The 27,331-nt window shown below is 39.0% G+C and overlaps 1 protein-coding gene across 1 annotated transcript in view; it reads left to right on the forward strand.

The window, feature by feature from the left end:
• The window catches only part of IQCB1 (IQ motif containing B1), a 322,033-nt gene that overhangs the window by 96,383 nt on the left and 198,319 nt on the right, over nt 1-27,331 (forward strand). The window contains exons 4-5 of the mRNA XM_053698079.1: nt 17,348-17,477; nt 18,971-19,064. Coding sequence (XP_053554054.1) covers nt 17,348-17,477; nt 18,971-19,064 — 224 coding nt within the window. The remainder of the gene's footprint in view (nt 1-17,347; nt 17,478-18,970; nt 19,065-27,331) is intronic.

Genomic DNA, 27,331 nt, shown 5'->3' on the forward strand with positions numbered 1-27,331 from the left:
TTAAGGGTTTATTGGGTGGGTTTTATTTTTAGATTAGGGCTTTTGGGCGGAAAAAGAGCTAAATGCCCTTTTAAGGGCAATGCCCATCCAAATAATGCCCTTTTCAGGGCAATGGGGAGCTTAGGTTTTTTTTAGTTAGGATTTTATTTGGGGGGTTGGTTGTGTGGGTGGTGGGTTTGGTTTTACTGTTGGGGGGTTGTTTGTATTTTTTTTTACAGATAAAAGAGCTGATTTCTTTGGGGCAATGCCCCGCAAAGGGGGCCCTTTTAAGGGTTATTGGTAGTTTAGTTTAGGCTAGGGTTTTTTTATTTTGGGGGGGGGCTTTTTTAATTTTGATAGAGCTATTAGATTAGGTGTAATTAGTTTAAATATCTGTTCGTTTCTTTTTTTATTTTGTGTAATTTAGTGTTTTGTTTTTTTTGTAATTTAGTTAATTGTATTTAATTTATGTAATTGATTTAATTGTAGTGTAAGGTTAGGTGTTAGTGTAAGACAGGTTAGGTTTTATTTTACAGGTAAGTTTGTATTTATTTTAGCTAGGTAGTTAGTAAATAGTTAATAACTATTTAGTAACTATTCTAACTAGTTAAAATAAATACAAACTTGCCGGTGAAATAAAACTAAAACCTAAGCTAGCTACAATGTAACTATTAGTTATATTTTAGCTAGCTTAGGGTTTATTTTATAGGTAAGTATTTAGTTTTAAATAGGAATAAATTAGTTATTAATAGTAGGTTTTATTTAGATTTATTTTAATTACATTAAAGTTAATGGGGGTTAGGGTTAGGTTTAGGGGTTAATAACTTTAGTATAGTGGTGGCGACATTGGGGGCAGAAGATAAGGGGTTAATAAATGTAGGTAGGTGGCGGCAATGTTAGGGGCGGCAGATTAGGGGTTAATAATATTTAACTAGTGTTTGTGATTCGGGAGTGCGGCGGTTTAGGGGTTAATATGTTTATTATAGTGGTGGTGATGTCCGGAGCGGCAGATTAGAGGTTAATAAATTTATTTTAGTGTTTGTGATGCTGGAGGCCCTCGGTTTAGGGGTTAATAGGTAGTTTATGGGTGCTAGTGTACTTTTTAGCACTTTAGTTATGAGTTTTATGTTACAGCTTTCAGTTTACGTATTGATCTTGGCGGTATAGGGTGTACCGCTCACTTTTTGGCCTCCCAGGCAGACTCGTAATACTGGCGCTATGAAAGTCCCATTGAAAAAGGACTTTTTGAAAGCTGCGGTAACTACGTTGCGTTACGGCCAAAAAAGTGTGCGGTGCCCCTAAACTTGCAAGACTCGTAATACCAGCGGTAGTGAAAAAGAGCCTTAACGCTGCTTTTTCACTCATACCGCAAAACTCGTAATCTAGCCGATGGTTTCCTTCATCTAATAGTTTATAATATGTAATTAATGTTGCTTGTTATGTTTATTATTTGTTATTAAAGACAGTATAATTGAAACATTAAAATGTATTTAATGTTGCTTTCTATTATTTTAAACATAAACATATATTTTCAAATATATATTTGTTTGAAATAATAAACACAGCAAGCAACAATAAATCCCTTTTAAGATATCTACAATACTTTAAATAATCTACATTGTATATGAAAATGCATATTTTGTCTAGGAGAAGTAGGGACACTTCATTTCCGGCCCCCTATTCCTCCCACAAGGTAGCACCCCCAAACAAGTGGTATCCCCAAGTGCCTCATGAAATTGCCAACAACATACTAAAAGGGCGACTTGATCTCATGCACCCTGCTTGATTGACACCCCTTTTAAGAAGTGCCGGACTGAGCTCAATTCTGGTCCGACGCTCAGTTCCAGGAGCCCGGCTAGGCCGGAAAAGTTTTTGCGGTCTGCCAACAGTGTTTACCGCATCTCTGTGACACATCATTTAACCATTGTTTATACTTTTAGCGACATAGCTCCTATAGTTATAATGAGGAGGTTTACTATTTAGTATAGTTTATTATACTGAGGTATTTTTCAGACAGAAGACAGTATGTTGGAGATAGCTGGGTCTTTCAAGGGGAGTGTAGGTTAGACATTATGTAAGTGTAGGCGGAATTAGGGACTTAGCTGGACATTCCAGGGTTGTGTAGGTTAGGCGTGACATAGGTGGTCAGAGTTAGCTGTGTATTGCAGGGGAAGTGTAAGTTAGCCCTAAGATTGGTGTAGGCAGTCGGTGGGAGGTAGCGAGGCGGAGCAGGGGCAGTGTAGGTTAGATGTGACGTAAGTATAGGCGTGCTAGTGGGAGTATACACAAGGAAGAGAAAGACTGATAGCAAGTGTTGTTTCCTAATATTAATTGTTTAGTTGTACTGAAAATAGTACTATCAACAATGGTTTACTGTAAAGGAAAAAGACGCTGCTGCACACTAAAGGCAATTATATTTACAAAATTCTAGTGACAAACCACTGGAATAGTGTGTACATTATAAGCACTCTGCAACACTGAAAAAAGGGGATTGTATTTACAAAGCTGTAAGAAGGGGGTTAAAACTTAACTTTTAACCCTTTAAGTGTTAAGCTGGAAAAAAAATTATGTTTTTACATAAAACTTTTTTTATAACTTTTTTTTTTTACAGATCCCTATACAGTTTAAAAGGTTAGGCGATTACCGTTCCAATGGTGGGTCTTGGGGGTCTGTAGCTGCTTAGAATCCTGAGATACAGGCTTCTAAGCAGCATGCCCCCTTTCCCTATACTTTACATCGTCCATTTTAAATAAAGTTGTGTGGTGACGTCATCATGTCATTGCGCGTGACGTCACTGCTCAAAACGTGAAGTCCTGGCGATGCCTGTCACTATACAGGCCCGATCGCCGGGGTAGGAGCGAGTGGAAGCCTCCAGATCTCCCTCAAGTTGGGAGAGTGCTAGCGACTACTCTGAGCCGTTGTTAGCACATGAGTAAGACAATTTGCGACGGCTCAGAGCCATCGTTAGCACTCAAGAGGTTAATAAAATAAAAGTAAAAAATAGTGTACTTATAAAAACACAATGTGGTAGCCAAGGGTGCAAAGTAAATTGTGGTTATTATTGAATCCCCATATGGAGATATAACGGTCAGGGTGCTAGTTGGGAGTAGGCTGCACTTTGATTCGGACATATCGAAACCAGTGCGATATGTTAGAATCAGCGAAGTTCATTTCTCCTACATTGGTGTGTCCGGTCCACGGCTTCATCCTTACTTGTGGGATATTCTCATTCCCTACAGGAAGTGGCAAAGAGAGCACACAGCAAAGCTGTCCATATAGTCCCCCCTCTAGCTCCACCCCCCAGTCATTCTCTTTGCCGCTCTGAACAAGTAGCATCTCCACGGGGGTGGTAAAGAGTATGTGGTGTTAGTTGTAGTTTTTTATTTCTTCTATCAAGAGTTTGTTATTTTTATATAGTGCAGGCTTGTACTATTTACTCTACAGCAGAAAGTGATGAAGATTTCTGTTGAGAGGAGGATGATTTTAGCACCAGTAACTAAAATCCATTGCTGTTCCCACGCAGGACTGTTGAAACCAGAGAACATCAGTTGGGGGGAACAGTTTGCAGGCTTAACTTCTTCAGGTATGATCAGTCATTTTTGTAACAAGACCATGTAATGCTAGAAGACTGTCAGAAATTCCCTCTGGGATAGGTAAGCCATTTTTTTCTTAGACTCTGTAATAAAATGATGGCTTATATTTAGGGCTCTATGCTGGTTGACACTATTGTGGGCTTTAAAATCGATTGCTTTTTAGCATGTTTTTCACTATAAATAAGGTGTTTTTTTCAGACTTTAAATCACTTTTGGGGTTTAATTTCAGACTGGCACTTATTTGGGCACCTAAATCTAGTCAGAAAGGCCCCTTCACTCTGGAATGAAGAGGGAGGAGGCCTCATTTTCAGGCCTCAATTGCGCAGTTGTTTTTTGCCTAGGCAGTCCATACAGCTTCATGTGGGATCAGAAAAGGCTCCAGAGAGGCTTATTTCCTACTAAAATAATCCCTAGGAAGGTAATGGGCTACAGTGGAAGCTGTGGCTAGTACTGTAGTGTTTTAACCTGTTAATAACTGTTATTAGCTCCGGTTTGGGCATTAAGGGGTTAATTGGTCTGAAAATTTGTGTGCAATCTTTTCAAAGCATTAAGACTCTGTGGTGAAAATTTCATAAAAATCGGATGTTTATTTCATGGTTTTTTGATGTTTCAATAATAAAGTGTGCACTTTTATTATTTAAAGAGACAGTAACGTTTTTGTCAAAAATAATTTTTATTGCATTGTAGCTCTGTTTAAGTCTTTCAAACATGTCTGACCCTTCAGATAACCTATGTTCTGTATGTCCAAAGGCCAAGGTGGTTCCCCCATTAAATTTATGTGTGAAGTGTGCCATAGCGTCCAAACAGCATAAGGACAGTACAATCACAGTTAAAAATATAGCCCAAGATGATTCTTTAGCTGAAGGTAGTGAAGATAGCTTGCGTTGCTCTCCTTCTGTGTCAACACCAGCTATGCCCACGCATGCGATGCCCAGTACATCTAGCTCACCAATTACGATTACTATGCAACAATTAGCATTTTTTATCCAAACTGCCAGCTTTTCCTACCAAGCGTGATTGCTCAGTTTTAAACACAGACAATGAGCAAGCAGACGCAGAGGATAATTTATCTGTAGTGCCCTCACATCAATCTGACTTGGCGGTGAGGGAGGGCCTGTCTGAGGGAGAAATTTCTGACAGGAAAAGTTTCTCAGCAGACAGAGCCTGATACCATAACATTTAAATTTAAGCTAGAACACCTCCGCGCCCTACTTAAGGAGGTCCTAGTTGCACTTGATGATTGTGATCCTTTGGTGATCCCAGAAAAATTGTGTAAAATGGACAAATTCCTAGAGGTCCCAGTACACACTGATGCGTTTCCGATACCTAAGATGGCGGATATCGTGTCTAAGGAGTGGGAGAAGCCAGGTGTACCTTTTTGTTCCCCCTCCAATATTTTAGAAAATGTTCCCAATTGTTGACCCTAGAAGGGACGCGTGGCAGACGGTCCCCAAGATAGAGGGGGCAGTTTCAACGCTAGCTAAGCACACGACTATACCAATAGAAGACAGTTGCGCTTTCAAAGAATACAAAATGAGAAGGTTTACTTAAGAGAATTTTTGTTCTACAAGGTTTCCTTCTTCGACCAATTTCCTGCATTTTTCCTGTAACTACTGCAGCGGCTTTTTAGTTTGAGGAACTGGAAAACTCGCTCCAGAAGGAGACTTCTTATGTCGAAGTCATGGATAGAATTCACGCCCTAAAGCTGGCTAATTCTTTCATCACAGATGCCGCTTTGCAAGTAGCTAAACTAGCGGCGAAAAATTCTGGTTTTGCCATTGTGGCACGCAGAGTGCTTTGGCTAAAATCATGGTCGGCTGATGGGTCGTCCAAAACAAAATTGCTTAATATTCCTTTCAAGGGTAAGACCCTATTCGGGCCAGAGTTGAAAGAGATTATTTCAGATATCACTGGGAAAGGGCCATGCCCCTCCACAAGGTAGAGCCTTCAAGGCTAAAAACAAGACCAATTTTCGTTCCTTTCGCAACTTCAGGAACGGACCTGCTTCAACCTCTACAGCTACTAAGCAAGAGGGTAATGCTTACCAGCCCAAGCCAACATGGAAACCTTTGCAGGGCTGGAACAAGGGTAAACAGGCCAAGAAGCCTGCTGCTGCTACCAAGACAGCATGAAAGGGTAGCCCCGATCCGGGACCGGATCTAGTAGGGGGCAGACTTTCTCTCTTTGCTCAGGCTTGGGCAAGAGATGTTCCGGACCCCTTGGCACTAGAAATTGTCTCTCAGGGGTACCTTCTAGAGTTCAAAGACCTTTCCCCAAGGGGAAGGTTCCTCATGTCTTGCTTATCTTTAGACAGATAAGGAAACAGGCATTCTTACTTTTTACTCAAACCGGTTTGTAGTTCCCAAAAAGGAGGGAACGTTCAGGCCAATTCTGGATTTAAAGATCCTAAACAAATTCCTCAAAGTTCCATCATTCAAAATGGAAACAATTCGAACAATTTTACCAATGATCCAGGAGGATCAATACATGACTACCGTGGACCTAAAGGATGCAAACCTGCATATTCCTATCCACAAAAATCACCATCCGTTCTTAAGGTTCGCCTTTCTGGACAAGCATTACCAGTTCGTGGCTCTTCCTTTCGGGTTAGCCACCGCTCCCAGAATTTTCACAAAGGTGCTAGGGTCCCTTCTAGCGGTACTAAGACCGCGGGGCATTGCAGTAGCACCTTACCTGGATGACATCTTAATACAGGCGTCGTCTTTTCTCAGAGCCAAGGCTCATACAGATATTGTTCTTGCCTTCCTAAGGTCTCACGGGTGGAAGGTCAACGTAGAAAAAAAAAAAAGTTCTCTGTCCCCGGTCACAAGGGTTCCTTTCCTGGGAACAATAATAGACTCGGTAGAAATGAAAATCTTTCTGACGGAGGTCAGGAAGTCAAAACTTTCAAATGCTTGTCGAGTTCTTCACGCCATTCCTCAGCCGTCTGTGGCTCAGTGCATGGAGGTAATCGGTCTAATGGTTGCAGCAATGGACATAGTCCCGTTTGCCAGAATTCATCTAAGATCACTGCAATTGTGCATGCTCAGGCAGTGGAATGGGGATTATGCAGATTTGTCTCCCCAGATTCAAATGGACCAGAAAACCAGAGAATCGCTCCTCTGGTGGTTGTCTCAGGATCACCTGTCTCAGGGAATGAGTTTCCGCAGACCAGAGTGGATCATTGTCACGACCGACGCCAGTCTCTTAGGCTGGGGCGCGGTCTGGGACTTCCTGAAAGCTCAGGGTCTATGGTCTCGGGAAGAATCTCTTCTCCCGATAAACATTTTGGAACTGAGAGCGATATTCAATGCGCTCCTGGCTTGGCCTCAACTAGTGAAGGCCAAATTTATAAGATTTCAGTCGGACAACATGACGACTGTGGCGTACATCAATCATCAGGGAGGAACAAAGAGTTCCCTGGCGATGAGAGAAGTATCCAAGATAATCAAATGGGCGGAGGATCACTCCTGCCATCTATCTGCAATTCACATCCCAGGAGTAAACAACTGGGAGGCGGATTATTTGAGTCGTCAGACTTTCCATCCGGGGGAGTGGGAACTTCACCCGGAGGTCTTTGTCCAGTTAACTCAACTATGGGGCATTCCAGATATGGATCTGATGGCGTCTCGTCAGAACTCCAGGGTTCCACGCTACGGGTCCAGGTCCAGGGATCCCAAGGCGACATTGGTGGATGCATTAGTGGCGCCTTGTTCGTTCAATCTAGCTTATGTCTTCCACCGTTTCCTCTCCTTCCCAGGCTAGTAGCCAGGATCAAACAGGAGAAGGCTTCGGTGATTCTAATAGCTTCTGCGTGGCCACGCAGGACTTGGTATGCAGACCTGGTGAATATGTCATCGGTTCCACCATGGAAGCTACCTTTGAGACAGGACCTTCTAGTACAAGGTCCATTCGAACTTTCAAACCTAGTTTCTCTGCAACTGACTGCTTGGAGATTGAACGCTTGATCCTATCTAAGCATGGGTTTTCGGAATCTGTTATAGATACTCTGGTTCAGGCCAGAAAGCCTGTGACCAGGAAAATTTACCATAAGATATGGCAAAAATATCTCTGTTGGTGCGAATCCAAGGGTTACTCATGGAGTAAAATTAAGATTCCAAGAATACTTTCCTTTCTCCAAGAGGGATTGGAGAAAGATCTGTCAGCTAGTTCTCTAAAGGGACAGATATCTGCTCTGTCTGTTTTGTTGCACAAACGTCTGGCAGCCGTGCCAGATGTTCAAGCGTTTGTACAGGCGTTAGTCAGAATCAAGTCTGTCTACAGACCTGTGACTCCTCCATGGAGTCTAAACTTAGTTCTTTCAGTTCTTCAAGGGGTTCCGTTTGAACCTTTACATTCCATAGATATTAAGTTACTATCTTGGAAAGTTTTGTTTTTGGTTGCTATTTCTTCTGTTAGAAGAGTTTCTGAATTGTCTGCTTTGCAGTGTAATTCACCCTATCTGGTTTTTCATACAGATAAGGTAGTTTTACGTACCTAGCCTGGTTTTCTTCCAAAAGTGGTTTCCAATAGGAATATTAACCAGGAAATAGTTGTTCCTTCTCTGTGTTCGAATCCAGTTTCGAAGAAGGAACGTTTGTTACATAATCTGGATGTGGTTCGTGTTTTAAAATTCTATTTAGAAGCAACAAAGGATTTCAGACAGACATCATCCTTGTTTGTCGTCTATTCTGGTAAGAGGAGAGGTCAGAAAGCTACTGCTACCTCTGTTTCCTTCTGGCTAAAAAGCATCATCCGATTGGCTTATGAGACTGCCGGACGGCAGCCTCCTGAACGGATTACAGCTCACTCTACTAGAGCTGTGGCTTCCACATGGGCTTTCAAGAATAAGGCTTCTGTTGAACAGATCTGTAAGGCAGCGACGTGGTCTTCTCTGCATACTTATGCTTCTTCGGAGGCTATTTTTGGGAGAAAGGTTTTACAAGCAGTGGTGCCTTCCGTTTAGGTTACCTGACTTGTTCCCTCCCTTCATCCGTGTCCTAAAGCTTTGGTATTGGTTCCCACAAGTAAGGATGAAGCCGTGGACCGGACACACCAATGTAGGAGAAAACAGAATTTATGTTTACCTGATAAATTTCTTTCTCCTACGGTGTGTCCGGTCCATGGCCCGCACTGGCTTTTAGTCAGGTTTAAAATTTTTGTTTCTTGAACACTACAGTCACCACTGCACCCTATGGTTCTCCTTTTTCTCCTAACCGTCGGTCGAATGACTGGGGGGCGGAGCTAGAGGGGGAACTATATGGACATCTTTGCTGTGTGCTCTCTTTGCCACTTCCTGTAGGGAATGAGAATATCCCACAAGTAAGGATGAAGCCGTGGACCAGACACACCGTAGGAGAAAGAAATTTATCAGGTAAACATAAATTCTGTTTTTGCGAGGTGGGTAGCGGCCATGTTTGTCTCACCACCTTTACGCTGGCGAGACTACATCGCCTGAGGTAGTTAGTGTAGGTGTAGTAAAACTTAGGTCCTGCTGGAAATATTTGCAGTGTGCCTACACAGCAACTATTTTTAATTTCAGTGAGTGCACTGTCTGCACTGTGTAGGCCCACTTCAATTAGGACCCTCCCACTGGCCGCAGCAAAATGCAGACAAGCGGTGATGCAGCTGGTGATGTGATGCTCCCATAGACTTTTTTGGGAGAGACATAGCCGCTCGGCCACACCCCTTTTTTTTAGAAAATCTCGACAGACAGACAAGAAACTGCCTTACTGGCCTCGTCAACCTCGCAGTCCGTCGATGTTTTGAACATCAGGGCCAATGTGCTTAGGTACCTCCCAGTAGTTTATTGTTGCTACTTCAAAAACAAAGCAAATTGTATAATAGAAGTAAATTGGAAAGTTGTTTTAAAATTGTATTTGCATACAAAGAGAGAAGCGCTCTACCAGGAACGAACAACAGCTCAGTGGCTTGTTCTATAGCGATTTACCACCCGGAAGCAGCCTCTTTTAGACCAGTGTGCTTTTCACAGAAGAAATCTATCCTGAAGTATATCAGTCTGATCCTGCCAAGTAAGGTCAGTCCAGCCCCGAAATACCAGGCAATTCTCCTCTGAACAAGGAACATGACAACCCCAGACGATCGTTTCGGCCTCCTATGGGCTTCGTCAGTGAGGTGCAGTCACATTCCTCTAAGCACACTGGGCAAGGAGTCCACGTCTGGTTTCCCCCATCACCCATAGGGAGACTTCCCCAGGGTCATAATAATTTGCATACAAAGAGAGAAGCGCTCTACCAGGAACGAACAACAGCTCAGTGGCTTGTTCTATGGCGATTTACCACCCGGAAGCAGCCTCTTTTAGACCAGTGTGCTTTTCACAGAAGAAATCTATCCTGAAGTATATCAGTCTGATCCTGCCAAGTAAGGTCAGTCCAGCCCCGAAATACCAGGCAATTCTCCTCTGAACAAGGAACATGACAACCCCAGACGATCGTTTCGGCCTCCTATGGGCCTCGTCAGTGAGGTGCAGCCACATTCCTCTAAGCACACTGGGCAAGGAGTCCACGTCTGGTTTCCCCCATCACCCATAGGGAGACTTCCCCAGGGTCATAATAATTTGCATACAAAGAGACAAGCGCTCTACCAGGAACGAACAACAGCTCAGTGGCTTGTTCTATGGCGATTTACCACCCGGAAGCAGCCTCTTTTAGACCAGTGTGCTTTTCACAGAAGAAAACTTTCCTGAAGTATATCAGTCTGATCCTGCCAAGTAAGGTCAGTCCAGCCCCGAAATACCAGGCAATTCTCCTCTGAACAAGGAACATGACAACCCCAGACGATCGTTTCGGCCTCCTATGGGCCTCGTCAGTGAGGTGCAGCCACATTCCTCTAAGCACACTGGGCAAGGAGTCCACGTCTGGATTCCCCCATCACCCATAGGGAGACTTCCCCAGGGTCATAATAATTTGCATACAAAGAGAGAAGCGCTCTACCAGGAACAAACAACAGCTCAGTGGCTTGTTCTATGGCGATTTACCACCCGGAAGCAGCCTCTTTTAGACCAGTGTGCTTTTCACAGAAGAAAACTTTCCTGAAGTATATCAGTCTGATCATGCCAAGTAAGGTCAGTCCAGCCCCGAAATACCAGGCAATTCTCATCTGGGGTTGTCATGTTCCTTGTTCAGAGGAGAATTGCCTGGTATTTCGGGGCTGGACTGACCTTACTTGGCAGGATCAGACTGATATACTTCAGGAAAGTTTTCTTCTGTGAAAAGCACACTGGTCTAAAAGAGGCTGCTTCCGCGTGGTAAATCGCCATAGAAAAAGCCACTGAGCTGTTGTTCGTTCCTGGTAGAGCGCTTCTCTCTTTGTATGCAAATTATTATGACCCTGGGGAAGTCTCCCTATGGGTGATGGGGGAAACCAGACGTGGACTCCTTGCCCAGTGTGCTTAGAGGAATGTGGCTGCACCTCACCGACGAGGCCCATAGGAGGCCGAAATGATCGTCTGGGGCTGTCATGTTCCTTGTTCAGAGGAGAATTGCCTGGTATTTCGGGCTGGACTGACCTTACTTGGCAGGATCAGACTGATATACTTCAGGAAAGTTTTCTTCTGTGAAAAGCACACTGGTCTAAAAGAGGCTGCTTCCGGGTGGTAAATCGCCATAGAACAAGCCACTGAGCTGTTGTTCGTTCCTGGTAGAGTGCTTCTCTCTTTGTATTAAAATTGTATTCTCTATCTGAATCATGAAAGAAATGTTTTGGGTTTCATGTTCCTTTAAGCATTATCATACCCTTTGAGTGCCATACATCTGCATATCTTTTGCTGGACTCACTCAGAAGCCCACACATCAACAAATTAGCATTATTATAGCTTTAGTTCTTTCTACTTGATGTTTTCACTCTGGGGAATACTTTCTCAAGGTGGTTTTTGTGTGCTGCATGTCAAACACTCCTATTGGGTATGTTTCACCTACAATAATATACAGGAAATAGCTACCCATATGACTAATTTAAATAATACCCTTTTTTCAGGCTACCTTTAACCGTTACCTTATGCAAGACTTTACCAGACACAATGGGACAGTTTGTTAGTATTTTTCAGTTAAAATATACAAATTGGTCATATATCTGCTACTGCATCTCAAACACACAGGACATGATATATGTATAGTCTGCTTCTTAAAGTGATACATAAGCTATATGTTGCACCCTTAAAATTGATGCATCATTTATGTAAAAAGATGTCTTTATAATATCACCTGAACATGTATGTATGGATGCCCTAAACACATGGTGTATGTCTGAGTGTTTCTGTGTGTTGGTGTGTTTCTCTCTGTGGGTCTGTCTATGTGTTTACACTATCTTTACAACACTTTTTTAAATGGATATTAAACACTGATCCTATAGTAAAAGCAAATGTTAATAGGAAACAACTTACTTGTTTTTTTCCCTGCAAAATAAACACTTAGAAGTTCTCAGTGTAGTCACTGAAATAGGAGAGCTGACATGTTGACAAATTAGGTTGCATTCTGCCTTTTCTGAACATGGGCAGATCTAACTTCTGTTTATCTACTATTCACTGAATAGTAAACCAGCTCATGATTCTCTAGAAGTTTATGAGATCACACTAAATAAGCCTACCTGTAGAGACCACAAACTTCTTGTTGCACAAATGACGTTTAAACAAAATAAAAAATAAATAAAAGGTAAAATCCATTTAAAAATATGAAATACTACTTATTGTAATGATTTCTATTAAGTATAAGCCACTGCTTTTAGACTGTTTCACATCCCTTTAAGGTAGATTTTCCTCAAAAATAAAGTTTGCACACAATTAAGTCACCTGGCCAAGAACTGCACAGGTCAAATTTTTGCGCACAGTGCAAAAAAATATTAGAGGGAACATGCTCAGGGTGTAGTATTTAGGATTATTATATTGTATTAGGCATAAAAGCACTCAAAGCAGCAGGAACCGGTGAAGTGTAGTATCAGAGTGCTGAAAAGCATTGCTTTTGTTTTTAAATAAATAGTTTTTATTCTTCTGTTACGGACTTACGGCCTTTATTTGAGCTGCCATGCTATCATTTGAAGATTCTGAACAAGCTGCAGAGTGCCATGGGCAGTTAGCTGGGTGACTGAACGGACCCAGCATGCTGATAATATACCACACTGGTGCTTGCTGTTTGTGAGTCTCCTAATTCCTAATTTTACATTTTATTATCCCAAATATTACACCACGAGGCGCCTTTCCTTTCTTTGCAGCTCTGTAGCAGACCTCGCTAACTTCATGTTCAACTAATGTCTTTTTCTATTGAAATGTATACATTGCTAAATCTACATCATTTAGAGTGTGTCAGTGGCTCTTAAAATAATATATTCATGATATACAAGAAGGTTATATAAAATACTAAATTAAAACTAAAGTCTCCTTTTTGTTTAATTACACTGAATTTATATAACCAAAAACAACTTATGCCTGCTCATATGGTCCTGTTATCTACTCTCTGCACAGTTTTCTTATCAGACCTGCCTGCTGGCATCTTCTAGTAGGCAATCGGCACATTCTGGTATCTCACAACCATCAGCTGAGGGACTTAACACACTTTTAGTGCTGATGATGAACGTTGCCCATGGTATTTTTTATTGTTAACGGTTAATATTGTAATTACTTGAAGGAACACTTTACAATTGTATTATGTGTATTCTTCTTTGTTCATTTGTATATCATTGAATTTCACCAATGGGCTTTAAAGTCATGTAAAAACTAAACCAGGCATATTAAATTAAGTTAAAAGTATATAAAGGGTTTCCACAAAGAAAAAACTGTTTTAGGTGGGTATGTGGATGTTCTCAAGAAAAACTATGAAACCTGTACATAAATTAAATGCAGTTATCAGAATGCATTTTTTTTTTATTTAAAATGAACCCCTTTGAATTTTTAAGCATGTTTATTTATAAAAATCAATCCAAATAATATTTTATTAATTGCATGTCATGATAATAAGTAAAGTATCAATATTAAATATTAACCTACCTGTCTTATTTTGTCTTTAGATACACATATTTTGCTTCCATAAATTGCTAGAGCTGCTATACTAGGTTTTGTCCCTGGAATTCTAATAGAATGTCTGATTAAAAAGTCCATTATGTTTGATTTAGGAAAAAAAGGTTTAGTGCTCCTTACTAACAAGCGGCTAGAATACAAGTGTTGCGGTATGGCTTTTAACGCATATTACGAGTCGTGTCGGTATACCGCAGGCATTTTAGCTTGTAACGCAACGACCATTCCATGCTCAAAAAAATTACGTTTTTGTGTGTGATTTTCATAGCGCCGGTATTACAGGTTGTGCGTTTAGACTAAAAGCTTGCGTTAAAGCTTATACCAACACAATCCATACCGCCATCTGAGAGCAGTAGTTAAGGATTTTGCGAAACAAAAATGTTTCACAAAACTCATAACTAAACTGTTACAAAGTACACTAACACCCATAAACTACCTATTAACCCCTAAACCACCGCCCTCCTGCATCACAAACACTAATTAAAACGTATTAACCCCTTATTCGCCACCCCCGCCAGCGCCGACACTATAATAAAGCTTTTAACCCTTATTCCGACGTTTCCCGACATCGCCGACATTAAATAAACTTATTAACCCCTAAACCTCCGGCCTCCCACATCGCAAAATACTAAATTAAACATTAAACTATAAATTAACCTAACATTACTATTCTCATAAAATAAAAAAAATACTACCAATTAAAAAAATCTAAATTACAAATTTAAAAAACCTAACACTACGAAAAAAATTTAAAAAATCTAAAATTACAAAAAATAATAAACACTAAATTACAAAAAATAAAAAACACTAAGCTTACAAAAAAAATAAACAAAATTATAAAAAATAAAAACAATTACACCTAATCTAATTGCCCTATAAAAAATAAAAAAGTCCCTTGCCTACAATAAACTACCAATAGCTCTTAAAAGGGCCTTTTGTAGGGCATTGCCCTAAGTTAAACAGCTTTTACCTGTAAAAAAATACAAAAGTCCCCCCAACAGTAACCCCCCCCCCCAAAAAAAAACCATAACTCTAAGAAAAACCTAAGCTACCAATTGCCCTAAAGGGGCATTTGTATGGGCATTGCCATTAAAAGGGCATTCAGCTCTTTTTCACTGCCCTTAACCCTTTAACGACGCATGTCGTACAGGGTAAGTCACACACAACCTGGTCTTTAAAGACCAGCAACGTACCCTGTACGACATAAGGGTTTAAAGCGGCTGGACGCGATCCTGATCGCTTCCAGCCGCTTTCAAGGTATTGCTGTGATGCCTCGATGTTGAGGCATAACTGCAATACCTTTTTTCCAAAACTGATGCAGAGAGAGCCACTCTGTGGCCCTCTCTGCACCGGTAGCGATGGGCCGATCGTTGGTGGGTGGGAGCAGCTACAGGGAGGCGGGTGGGCGGCCCATCGCTACCCGGCATCCGGGTCCTGAATGTGGAATGTGCACGCCGGGTGCAGGGGGCCTGCGCAACAACCACTGCCACCAATGAATGAATGAATGGGAGAGAGGGAGAGGGAGGGGGGGAAATAACACTCAAAAGGATCTGGGAGGGAGGAGGGTATTGAGGGGAGGCAGCTACACTACAGAAAAAATGTAATTACTTAAAAAAAAAAAAAACATTTTTGGGAGGCAAATTGGGTACTGGCAGACAGCTGCCAGTACCCAAGATGGCAGCAAATAGCTAGTGGGCAAGGGTTATAGAGCTGTTTGGGGGGGATCAGAGAGGTTGGGGGCTAAGGGGGGGTCCATCACAGCTAGACAGATATTTAAAAAAATAAAAAATAAATTAAAAAAAAAACTGACTTTCTGCCAGTACTTAAGATGGCGGGGACAATTGTGGGGTGGGGGAGGGAAGAGAGATGTTTGGGAGGGATCAGGGGGTGGGATGTGTCAGGTGGGAGGCTGATCTCTACACTAAAGCTAAAATTAACCCTGAAAGCTCCCTACAAGCTATCTAATTAACACCTGCACTGCTGGGCATAATACACGTGTGATGCGCAGCAGCATTTAGCGGCCTTCTAATTACCAAAAAGCAACGCCAAAGCCATATATGTCTGCTATTTCTGAACAAAGGGGATCCCACAGAAGCATTTACAACCATTTATGCCATAATTGCACAAGTTGTTTGTAAATAATTTCAGTGAGAAACCTAAAATTGTGAAAAATTTAACTTTTTATTTTTTTTATTTTATCGCATTTGGCGGTGAAATTGTGGCATGAAATATACCAAGATGGGCCTAGATCAATACTTGGGGTTGTCTACTACACTAAAGCTAAAATTAACCCTAGAAGCTCCCTACATGCTCCCTAATTAACCCCTTCACTGCTGGGCATAATACACGTGTGATGCTCAGTGGCATTTAGCTAGCGGCCTTCTAATTGCCAAAAAGCAACACCAAAGCCATATATGTCTGCTATTTCTGAACAAAGAGGATCCCAGAGAAGCATATACAACCATTTATGCCATAATTGCACAAGTTGTTTGTAAATAATTTCAGTGAGAAACCTAAAGTTTGTGAAAAAGTGAACGATTTTTTTTATTTGATAGCATTTGGTGGTGAAATGATGGTCAAAGTTAGAAAAAGTTTTTTGTTTTTTTTTCATTTTTTCCTCATATTTTATAAAAAAAATTTAGTAAATTATAAGATATGATGAAAATAATGTTATATTTAGAAAGTCCGTTTAATGGCGAGAAAAATGGTATATAATATGTGTGGGTACAGTAAATGAGTAAGAGGAAAATTACAGCTAAACACAAACACCGCAGAAATGTAAAAATAGCCCTGGTCCTTAAGGGAAAGAAATTGAAAAATGGCCTTGTCCATAAGGGGTTAAAAGGGCATTCAGCTCTTTTACAAAAGCCCAAAGCGCTATTCTAAAAAAAAAAAAACCCCAGAATATCTGCTCACGGTTCCTGAAGTCCAGACATCCATCTCCATCCAGGCAGCGAGAAGTCTTCATCCAGGCGGCTATATCTTCATCCATCCCGGGGGCGACTTCTATCTTCATCCCGGCCATCCTGGAAGCCGATCCCATCATGCGCGGAGTGTCCTCATCATATGGGAGGCCGGAGGTTTAGGGGTAAATAGCTTTAATATAGTGTCGGCGATGTCAGGGAGCGGCGGATTAGGGGTTAATAGCTTTATTATAGTGTCGGGAAACAGCAGAATAGGGGTTAATAACTTTATTATAGTGTCAGCGATGTCGGGGAGCGGCGGAATAGGGGTTAATAACTTTTATTAGTGTCAGCGATGTCGGGGGGTCGCGAATTAGGGGTGTTTGGACTTGGGGTTTATGTTAGGGTGTTTAAACATAACTTTTTTTCCCATAGACATCAATGGGGTTGCGTTACTGAGAATTTTCATTCCGCACTTCAGGTGTTTTTCTAACACACTCTCCCCATTGATGTCTATGGGGCAAAGCGTGCACGAGCACATCAAAGCAGCCCTCAGATTTTGTGCGGTTTGTAGCTTAATGCCATCATATCGCACGCACAAGGAGGCTTTTCAGTAACTCATAATGGCAGCGCTATGGAGAGTGAAATAACCCAACTTTTTAGGCGTTAGTTTCGCACCCTGTTTACTGCAAAACTCGTTATCTAGGCGAAGATATATTAACATACTATTTAACTATGTCTTATTAAATAAACAACAGATAAAACATAATTTTAAAATGTAAATTAACTTTTTTTAATAAATATTTTGGCCTTGTCCATGTAATCTTTCTTCTGTTGTGTATCTCTAGTACCTGCTATGTCGGTCTGGATCCAAAAGAGGGTTCTGAGGAGTTTTACACTAAATTGCTGCCATCAGCTGCTGTTAACTTGCTGGTTTTGGGAAGAAGGATACAAGCTCGTTTTGTTCGATCAATTAAGGTAACTTCTTTTACATTATACAGTAGAGCAAGTCAGTTGAGTTTGCCCCAGGGCAGAGCATGCTGTGATCTGAGATGTCATTGCAGAGAATGCAGCACGTCTGCAGAAAGAATTGGACACATGCAGGAACTATTGGCTCTCTTGCTTTGCAGTGCTGTTCTGTTCCTGTTTGAAGAGAACAGTCAAATATGGAGCAGGGCTGCAAAGCAGCAGAGCATTTATTGTTAACTGGCTCTCAGGGATTTTTTCACAAGATATTTTAAAAACTTAACAAAATATTTTTTTTTTGTCTGCAGCTAATTTGCAATGCAATTTTCAACTGCTGCACTATAATTTAAAGCTTTAAAAATTGCTTTATTCTCCAGTTATTCAACACATTGCAATTGAACTGGTGCTTTAGTGTAACTGCCTAATTTAAAATGTTATTTTATTTCAAAATGATCTGCAGAAAATGTTTCACTAAAAGAATCTTATTGCAGAAAGTGAAAAAAAGTTCTGCTACTTCTACAAGTAGGAAAAAATAACTATCCAAGTTCTACTGAATTAACACCACCTCTCCTCAGGCCCCCCCTAACTGGCCAGGTTTTCAGGATTACCTTGGGTGAGAGCAGATCAAATAGCCATGTTTACTTATCAGCTGATTATTTCATCTGTGCTCCTGTTCAGACATCCACAAAGTCTTGCCTGTTAGGGAGGCCTGAGAACAGGTTTGAAAACCAGTGACTTAGACTAATAAATTGACAATTGAAATACTGATTTCACCTTATCTAGAAAATAACTACTACCAAAAAATAAACCTCTTAGTAATGTATGTGTGGTGGGGAAATGTTGCACTATGTCATGTATCATACAAAAAAATTACTTCTCAGGTTTTTTTTTTGTTATTTCCCTTTTCTATATTTATTGGATGCAGCTCTATTTTAATAGCAGTGAATGAAAATGTTTGAAAAATCTCTTAAAGGGACAGTCAACACTAGATAATCCCTTTATTACCCATTCCCCAGTTTTGCATAACCAACACAGTTATTATTAATATACTTTTTACCTCTGTGATTACCTTGTATCTAAGCATCTTCTGACAGCCCCCTGATCACATGACATTTTATTTATTATCTATTGTCTTTCATTTTAGCCAATTAGTGCAGTGTCTGCCACAAGCCACGGGCGTGATCACAATGTTATCTATATGGCTCACATGAACTAGCTCCCCCCTGTTGTGATAAGCAAATAAAAAAGCATGTGATAAGAGGCAGCCATCAAGGGCTTAGAAATTATCATATGAACCTTCCTAGGTTTAGCTTTCAACTAAGAATACCAAGGGAACAAAGCAAAATTGGTGATAAAAGTAAATTGGAAAGTTGTTTAAAATTACATACCCTATCTGAATCATGAATTTGGACTTGACAGTCCCTTTAATTTAACTTCTAGTGTTTAAGGAATTATCACAGCTACATCAAATATTATTGATCTTAATTGTCATTTTCAATCTGAAGGATGAGGAAAGGAGTGAACTATTCAACAGTTTTCGCATGGTCACAGATTCAATCTGCTGGTTATGTAGTGGTCACTTACAGCTGACTGAAAAAGGTAATATTTATTATTATTATTATTATCTTTTTATAAACCATTAGCATAATTTGTATTACTGCAAAATACTGTTGAAGAAGTAGTGCAATTGTAAGAAATTACAATTTTAAGGGACAGTCTACTCCAGAATTTTTATTGTTTAAAAAGATGATCCTTTATTACCCATGCCCCAGTTTTGCATAAACAACACGGTTACATTAATATATTTTTTACCTATGTGAGTATCTATGCCTCGGCAGACTGCCCCCTTATTTCAGTTCTTTTGACAGACTTGCATTTTAGCCAATCAGTGCTGACTCTTAAATAACGGGAGTGCGCACAGTGTTATCTATATGGCACACATGAAATAGTGCTGTCTAGCTGCGAAAACTATCAAAATGCACTGAGATAAGAGGCGCCCTTCAAGGGTTTAGAAATTAGCATATGAGCCTACCTAGGTTTAGCTATCAGCAAAGAATACCAAGAGAACAAAGCAAATTTGATGATAAAAGTAAATTGAAAAGTTGATTAAAATTGCATGCACTATCTGAAGCATTAAAGTTTTAATTTTACAAAAGATCTCTAGAACTCGCTAACCTGAAATCATTTTAGCACACTCTTAAAAACGTGATCCTCTCACACACGTTCAAGTTGAGATTAAATCAAAATAGATGCATAGAGAGTGGCGCCCATAAAACAAACAGGCTAAAAGGTTTTTTGAATTAGAAACAAATGAGAGGATAACTTTAAGAACTCTCTACACACTGTGTATGTAGTACCCTTAAATAGGCATTCACGTGATGGTTATTTTATAAACTACAATCATAAAATCCTAAAAATTATTTTATATTTACTGCAATCTATGGTATATCATAAAAACACAAGTATAGAATATAAATTATACTTAATATATATATAAAACATGTTAATACACCTTCACCTAAAAACGAATGTTGTGGCCACAACTAATATAAAAAGGAGATTCTTATCGGAATAATCCAGCATTTAGAATGTTTTCTGTTGCAACTCAGTGACAGCTATGTGTCCGCTATGTATCCACTTGTTTTATTTTAAAACGTGTGTTACAGTTTGTATGTATCCAATATATATCGATTTATAGTACCTTCAATCCAAAGTATTCACAGTTATTATTTAAACACCTTTATTCTCTTTGTAATCAGCGTTCTCCAGCCGTTACTTCGTCCAAACAGTCACATAGTTCTAAGACAACCAATCCTTGTACGGGTCTTTTATTTGAACAAGTGCTGCAAGTTGAAACAGTTCTTAGCTCGGATTTACCGAGTATAAGGACTACAGGAATAAAACGTTCTAGGTCACAAATAGTTACCAGTTTGTTGCAGACTAGCTTCCAATCCACTGTCTGTGATGTTTGTGTCCAATAGTATTTTTGCCCATTGTGCATCCGGATATACCGGGTACTCAAATAAGAAGATGTTGATATTTCAGGTTTTCACCTGACCAGCTATTCACCAGCTGTTTGTCTGTTTTTTCTACACTTCCGTCACAAGCCTACGCGTTTCAGAATCTAAACGATGCCTTTATCAAGATGACAGGAAGTGGATAGTTGTCAGTCTTTTATATCCGTCCTTTTAAAGGGATACTACCTTTCTCTTAAAGACAGTGTACTCATATTCGTACAGTCTTTTTTACTTACATGATAATATAGTTAAAATGACTCTGTCTCTAAAATATGTCCTCTAGTGTCAGAAATTAGGGTAATATACACATTACATATTTAAAATACATCTAATTAATCTCTTAAAAAATTAAAATAGAAATCTAAAAATCATACTCAAATACTTTTAAAATATTTATGTGCTATTCTTTATAAAAATATACATATTTAAAAATCTACCATGTGATACAATATACCAATTTTGTCAAATCTATTTTCAAATAAATGGATTTAGATCCAGCTCCGCATTAAGACCATTAGGTGTTAAGGTATTAAAATTGAAAATCAATTCAGCTTCAGTTAAGAGCAGGCTTCTAGTGAAATTCCCAACCCTATGTAATGTTATCTTTTTCAGTCCCCAATTTCTCATTCCATTAGTTTTTTGGTTATGGTGATCCTTGAAATGCTTTGATAACAACAGGTGATCTTCAAAACCCCATTCAAAGTTTGTGCCAAGTTATGCAAATATTTTTATGGGCCTATTTGAGTTGGAAAATATTATAGAATCTCATTGGAATAACAATCTAATCATGTTCAAAAGATTTTTAGATGATATTTTTATTATATGGAAAGGGGGTGAGGAACTTCTTAATATGTTTATAGAAGATCTTAATCAAAATACATGGGGTTTAACATTTACACATGAGTCCAATTCGAAACATATACATTTTCTAGACATCTCTATTGATATAAAAACTAATTCTATCATAACTAAAACTTTCTTCAAGGAAGTGGACACAAACAATTATGACCACTTCCAAAGTTGTCATTTGGATTTGTGGAAAACAAATATACCCAAGGGTCAATTTTTACGTTTAAGAAAAAACTGCTTAAATATAGCAGATTTTAGAGAGCAGGCTGATATTTTGAAAGGAAAATTTACAGAACAAGGATATAGTGAAAACCTAATTCAAGAAGCCATCCTCCATTCTGAGCAAAAAGACAGGTCGCAGTTTTTAAAATCTAGAAAAACAAGAAGTGGTAATAAGACACCGGAAACCACAATAAGAGATACAGCATTTATCACTAATTATAGTTCAGATCATAAGGTAGTAAATAAAATATTAAACAAACATTGGCACTTAGTTAAAAAGCACCCATTGCTGAGTGATCTCATTAGTGATAAACCTAAAGTAATTTATAGAAGAGCACAAACTTTAAAAAATATCTTATCGCCTAGCAAATTCCAACACAAAAGGGGTAACAAAATTGATGTAGATTTATCAGGGAACAAGTTAGAAGGTTTTTTCCTTGCCATGGCTGTAAAGCCTGTAAATTTAGCATAAAAACTAAAACTGTTAAATATAGTAACTCAAACTATGTATATCATATAAATGAGATTATAAGATGTACTGACAGTAATATAGTATATCTAATTCAATGGCCATGCAAAAGGCACTATTTGGGTCAAGCGAGTTGCCCCCTACGAGATAGGATAAGAAAACACCTACTTAATTTTGAATGGGGTTTTGAAGATCACCTGTTATCAAAGCATTTCAAGGATCACCATAACCAAAAATGGATGGAATGAGATATTGGGGACTGAAAAAGATAACATTACATAGGGGTGGGAATATCACTAGAAGCCTGCTCTTAACTGAAGCTGAATTAATTTTCAATTTTAATACCTTAACACCTAATGGTCTTAATGCGGAGCTGGATCTAAATCCATTTATTTGAAAATAGATCTTAATTTTACAAAATTGGTATATTGTATCACATGGTAGATTTTTAAATATGTATATTTTTATAAAGAGTAGCACATAAATATTTTAAGAGTATTTGAGTATGATTTTTAGATTTCTATTTTAATTTTTTAAAAGAGATTAATTAGAAATAGTATTTTAAATATGTAATGTATATATTACCCTAATTTCTGACACTAGAGGACATGTTTTAGAGACAGTCATTTGAACTATATTATCATGTAAGTAAAAAAGACAGTACGAATATGAGTACACTGCCTTTAAGAGAAAGGTAGTATCCCTTTAAAGGACAGATATAAAAGACTGATAACTATTCACTTCCTGTCATCTTGATAAAAGCATTGTTTAGATGCTGAAACGCGTAGTCTTTTGTGACGGAAGTGCAGAAAAAACAGACAAACAGCTGGTGAATAGCTGGTCAGGTGAAAACCTGAAATACCAACATTTCCTTATTTGAGTACCCGGTATATCCGGATGCACACTGGGCAAAAAGACTATTGGACACAAACATCAGACAGTGGATTGGAAGCTAGTCTGCAACAAACCGGTAACTACTTGTGACCTAGAACGTTTTATTCCTGTAGTCCTTATACTTGGTAAATCCGAGTGAAGAATTGTTTCAACTTGCAGCACTTGTTCAAATAAAAGACCTGTACAAGGATTGGTTTTCTTAGAACCACGTGACTGGATGAAGTAATGACTGGAGAATGCCGATTACAAAGAGAATAAAGGTGTTATAATAATAACTGTGGATACTTCGGATTGAAGGTACTGTAAATCTATATATATTGGATACATACAAACTGTAACACGCGTTTTAAAATATTACAAGTGGATACATGGCGGACACATAGCTGTCACTGAGTTGCAACAGAAAACATTCTAATTGCTGGATTATTCCGATAAGAATCTCCTTTTTATATTAGTTGTGGCCACAACATTCGTTTTTAGGTGAAGGTGTATTAACATGTTTTATATATATTAAATATAATTTATATTCTATGCTTGTGTTTTTATGATATACCATAGATCGTAGCAAATATAAAATAATTTTTAGTATTTTATGATCGTAGCTTATAAAATAACCACCACATGAACGCCTATTTAAGGGTACTACATACACAGTGTGTAGAGAGTTTTTAATGTTATCCTCTCATTTGTTTCTAATTCAAAAAACCTTTTAGCCTGTTTATTTTATGGGCGCCACTCTCTATGCATGTATTTTGATTAAAGTTTAATTTTGACTAGACTATTCCTTAAAGTGAAGGTAAAGTTTGAACATTTTAAACACACTAATGAATATGTTAATATTTCCATAATCTAATCGCTAAGGCCTAGATTTGGAGTTTTGTCGGTAACGACCCGAAAAACTAACGCCGGCTTTTTTCTGGCCGCACCATAAAAATAACTCTGGTATCGAGAGTCCACATAAAGGCTGCGTTAGGCTCCAAAAAAGGAGCGTAGAGCATTTTTAACGCAGCTTCAACTCTCGATACCAGAGTTGCTTACGGACGCGGCCAGCCTCAAAAACGTGCTCGTGCACGATTCCCCCATAGGAAACAATGGGGCTGTTTGAGCTGAAAAAAAACCTAACACCTGCAAAAAAGCCGCGTTCAGCTCCTAACGCAGCCCCATTGTTTGCTATGCGGTAACCCTTCCTACGTCTGCACTTAACACTCTGACATGTACCCCGAGTCTAAACACCCCTAACCTTACACTTATTAACCCCTAATCTGCCGCCCCCGCTATCGCTGACCCCTGCATATTATTATTAACCCCTAATCTGCCGCTCCGTAAACCGCCGCTACTTACATTATCCCTATGTACCCCTAATCTGCTGCCCTAACACCGCCGACCCCTATATTATATATATTAACCAATAATATGCCCCCCACAACGTCGCCTCCACCTGCCTACACTTATTAACCCCTAATCTGCCGAGCGGACCTGAGCGCTACTATAATAAAGTTATTAACCCCTAATCCGCCTCACTAACCCTATCATAAATAGTATTAACCCCTAATCTGCCCTCCCTAACATCGCCGACACCTAACTTCAATTATTAACCCCTAATCTGCCGACTGGAGCTCACCGCTATTCTAATAAATGTATTAACCCCTAAAGCTAAGTCTAACCCTAATACTAACACCCCCCTAAGTTAAATATAATTTAAATCTAACAAAATGAATTAACTCTTATTAAATAAATTATTCCTATTTAAAGCTAAATACTTACCTGTAAAATAAATCCTAATATAGCTACAATATAAATTATAATTATATTATAGCTATTTTAGGATTTATATTTATTTTACAGGTAACTTTGTATTTATTTTAACCAGGTACAATAGCTATTAAATAGTTAAGAACTATTTAATAGCTAAAATAGTTAAAATAATTACAAATTTACCTGTAAAAGAAATCCTAACCTAAGTTACAAATAAACCTAACACTAGACTATCAATAAATTAATTAAATAAACTACCTACAATTACCTACAATTAACCTAACACTACACTATCAATAAATTAATTAAATACAATTGCTACAAATAAATACAATTAAATAAACTAGCTAAAGTACAAAAAATAAAAAAGAACTAAGTTACAAAAAATAAAAAAATATTTACAAACATTAGAAATATATTACAACAATTTTAAACTAATTACACCTACTCTAAGCCCCATAATAAAATAACAAAGCCCCCCAAAATAAAAAAAATGCCCTACCCTATTCTAAATTACTAAAGTTCAAAGCTCTTTTACCTTACCAGCCCTGAACAGGGCCCTTTGCGGGGCATGCCCCAAGAAATACAGCTCTTTTGCCTGTAAAAAAAAACATACAATACCCAAGCCCCCCAACATTACAACCCACCACCCACATACCCCTAATCTAACCCAAACCCCCCTTAAATAAACCTAACACTAAGCCCCTGAAGATCATCCTACCTTGTCTTCACCATACCAGGTTCACCGATCGGTCCAGAAGAGCTCCTCCGATGTCCTGATCCAAGCCCAAGCGGGGGGCTGAAGAGGTCCATGATCCGGCTGAAGTCTTCATCCAAGCGGGCCAGAAGAGGTCTTCCATCCGATTGAAGTCTTCATCCAAGCGGCATCCATCCGGAGCGAAGCGGCAGCATCCTGAAGACCTCCACCGCGGAACATCCATCCTGGCCGACGACTGAACGACGAATGACGGTTCCTTTAAATGACGTCATCCAAGATGGCGTCCCTCAAATTCCGATTGGCTGATAGGATTCTATCAGCCAATCGGAATTAAGGTAGGAATATTCTGATTGGCTGATGGAATCAGCCAATCAGAATCAAGTTCAATCCGATTGGCTGATCCAATCAGCCAATCAGATTGAGCTTGCATTCTATTGGCTGATCGGTAAGGTAAAAGAGCTTTGAACTTTAGTAATTTAGAATAGGGTAGGGCATTTTTTTTATTTTGGGGGGCTTTGTTATTTTATTAGGGGGCTTAGAGTAGGTGTAATTAGTTTAAAATTGTTGTAATATTTTTCTTATGTTTGTAAATAATTTTTTATTTTTTGTAACTTAGTTCTTTTTTATTTTTTGTACTTTAGCTAGTTTATTTAATTGTATTTATTTGTAGCAATTGTATTTAATTAATTTATTGATAGTGTAGTGTTAGGTTAATTGTAGGTATTTTATTTAATTATTTTATTGATAGTGTAGTGTTAGGTTTATTTGTAACTTAGGTTAGGATTTCTTTTACAGGTAAATTTGTAATTATTTTAACTATTTTAGCTATTAAATAGTTCTTAACTATTTAATAGCTATTGTACCTGGTTAAAATAAATACAAAGTTACCTGTAAAATAAATATAAATCCTAAAATAGCTATAATATAATTATAATTTATATTGTAGCTATATTAGGATTTATTTTACAGGTAAGTATTTAGCTTTAAATAGGAATAATTTATTTAATAAGAGTTAATTAATTTCGTTAGATTTAAATTATATTTAACTTAGGGGGGTGTTAGTATTAGGGTTAGACTTAGCTTTAGGGGTTAATACATTTATTAGAATAGCGGCGAGATTCGGTCGGCAGATTAGGGGTTAATAATTAAAGTTAAGTGTCGGCGATGTTAGGGAGGGCAGATTAGGGGTTAATACTATTTATGATAGGGTTAGTGAGGCGGATTAGGGGTTAATAACTTTATTATAGTAGCGCTCAGGTCCGGTCGGCAGATTAGGGGTTAATAAGTGTAGGCAGGTGGAGGCGACGTTGTGGGGGGCATATTATTGGTTAATATATATAATATAGGGGTCGGCGGTGTTAGGGGCAGCAGATTAGGGGTACATAAGGATAACGTAGGTGGCGGCGCTTTGCGGTCGGCAGATTAGGGGTTAATAAGTGTAGGCAGGTGGAGGCGACGTTGAGGGGGGCAGATTAGGGGTTAATAAATATAATACAGGGGTCGGCGGTGTTAGGGGCAGCAGATTAGGGGTACATAAGGATAACGTAGGTGGCGGTCGGCAGATTAGGGGTTAAAAAATTTTTTTCGAGTGTCGGCGATGTGGGGGGACCTCGGTTTAGGGGTACATAGGTAGTTTATGGGTGTTAGTGTACTTTAGAGTACAGTAGTTAAGAGCTTTATAAACCGGCGTTAGCCCAGAAAGCTCTTAACTACTGACTTTTTTCCTGCGGCTGGAGTTTTGTCGTTAGATGTCTAACGCTCACTTCAGACACGACTCTAAATACCGGAGTTATAAAAATCCCATTGAAAAGATAGGATACGCAATTTACGTAAGGGGATCTGCGGTATGGAAAAGTCGCGGCTGGAAAGTGAGCGTTAGACCCTATTTTGAGTGACTCCAAATACCGGCGGTAGCATAAAACCAGCGTTAGGAGCCTCTAAC

Source organism: Bombina bombina, chromosome 1 (assembly GCF_027579735.1).
Source record: "Bombina bombina isolate aBomBom1 chromosome 1, aBomBom1.pri, whole genome shotgun sequence".
Classification (NCBI taxonomy): Eukaryota; Metazoa; Chordata; class Amphibia; order Anura; family Bombinatoridae; genus Bombina; species Bombina bombina.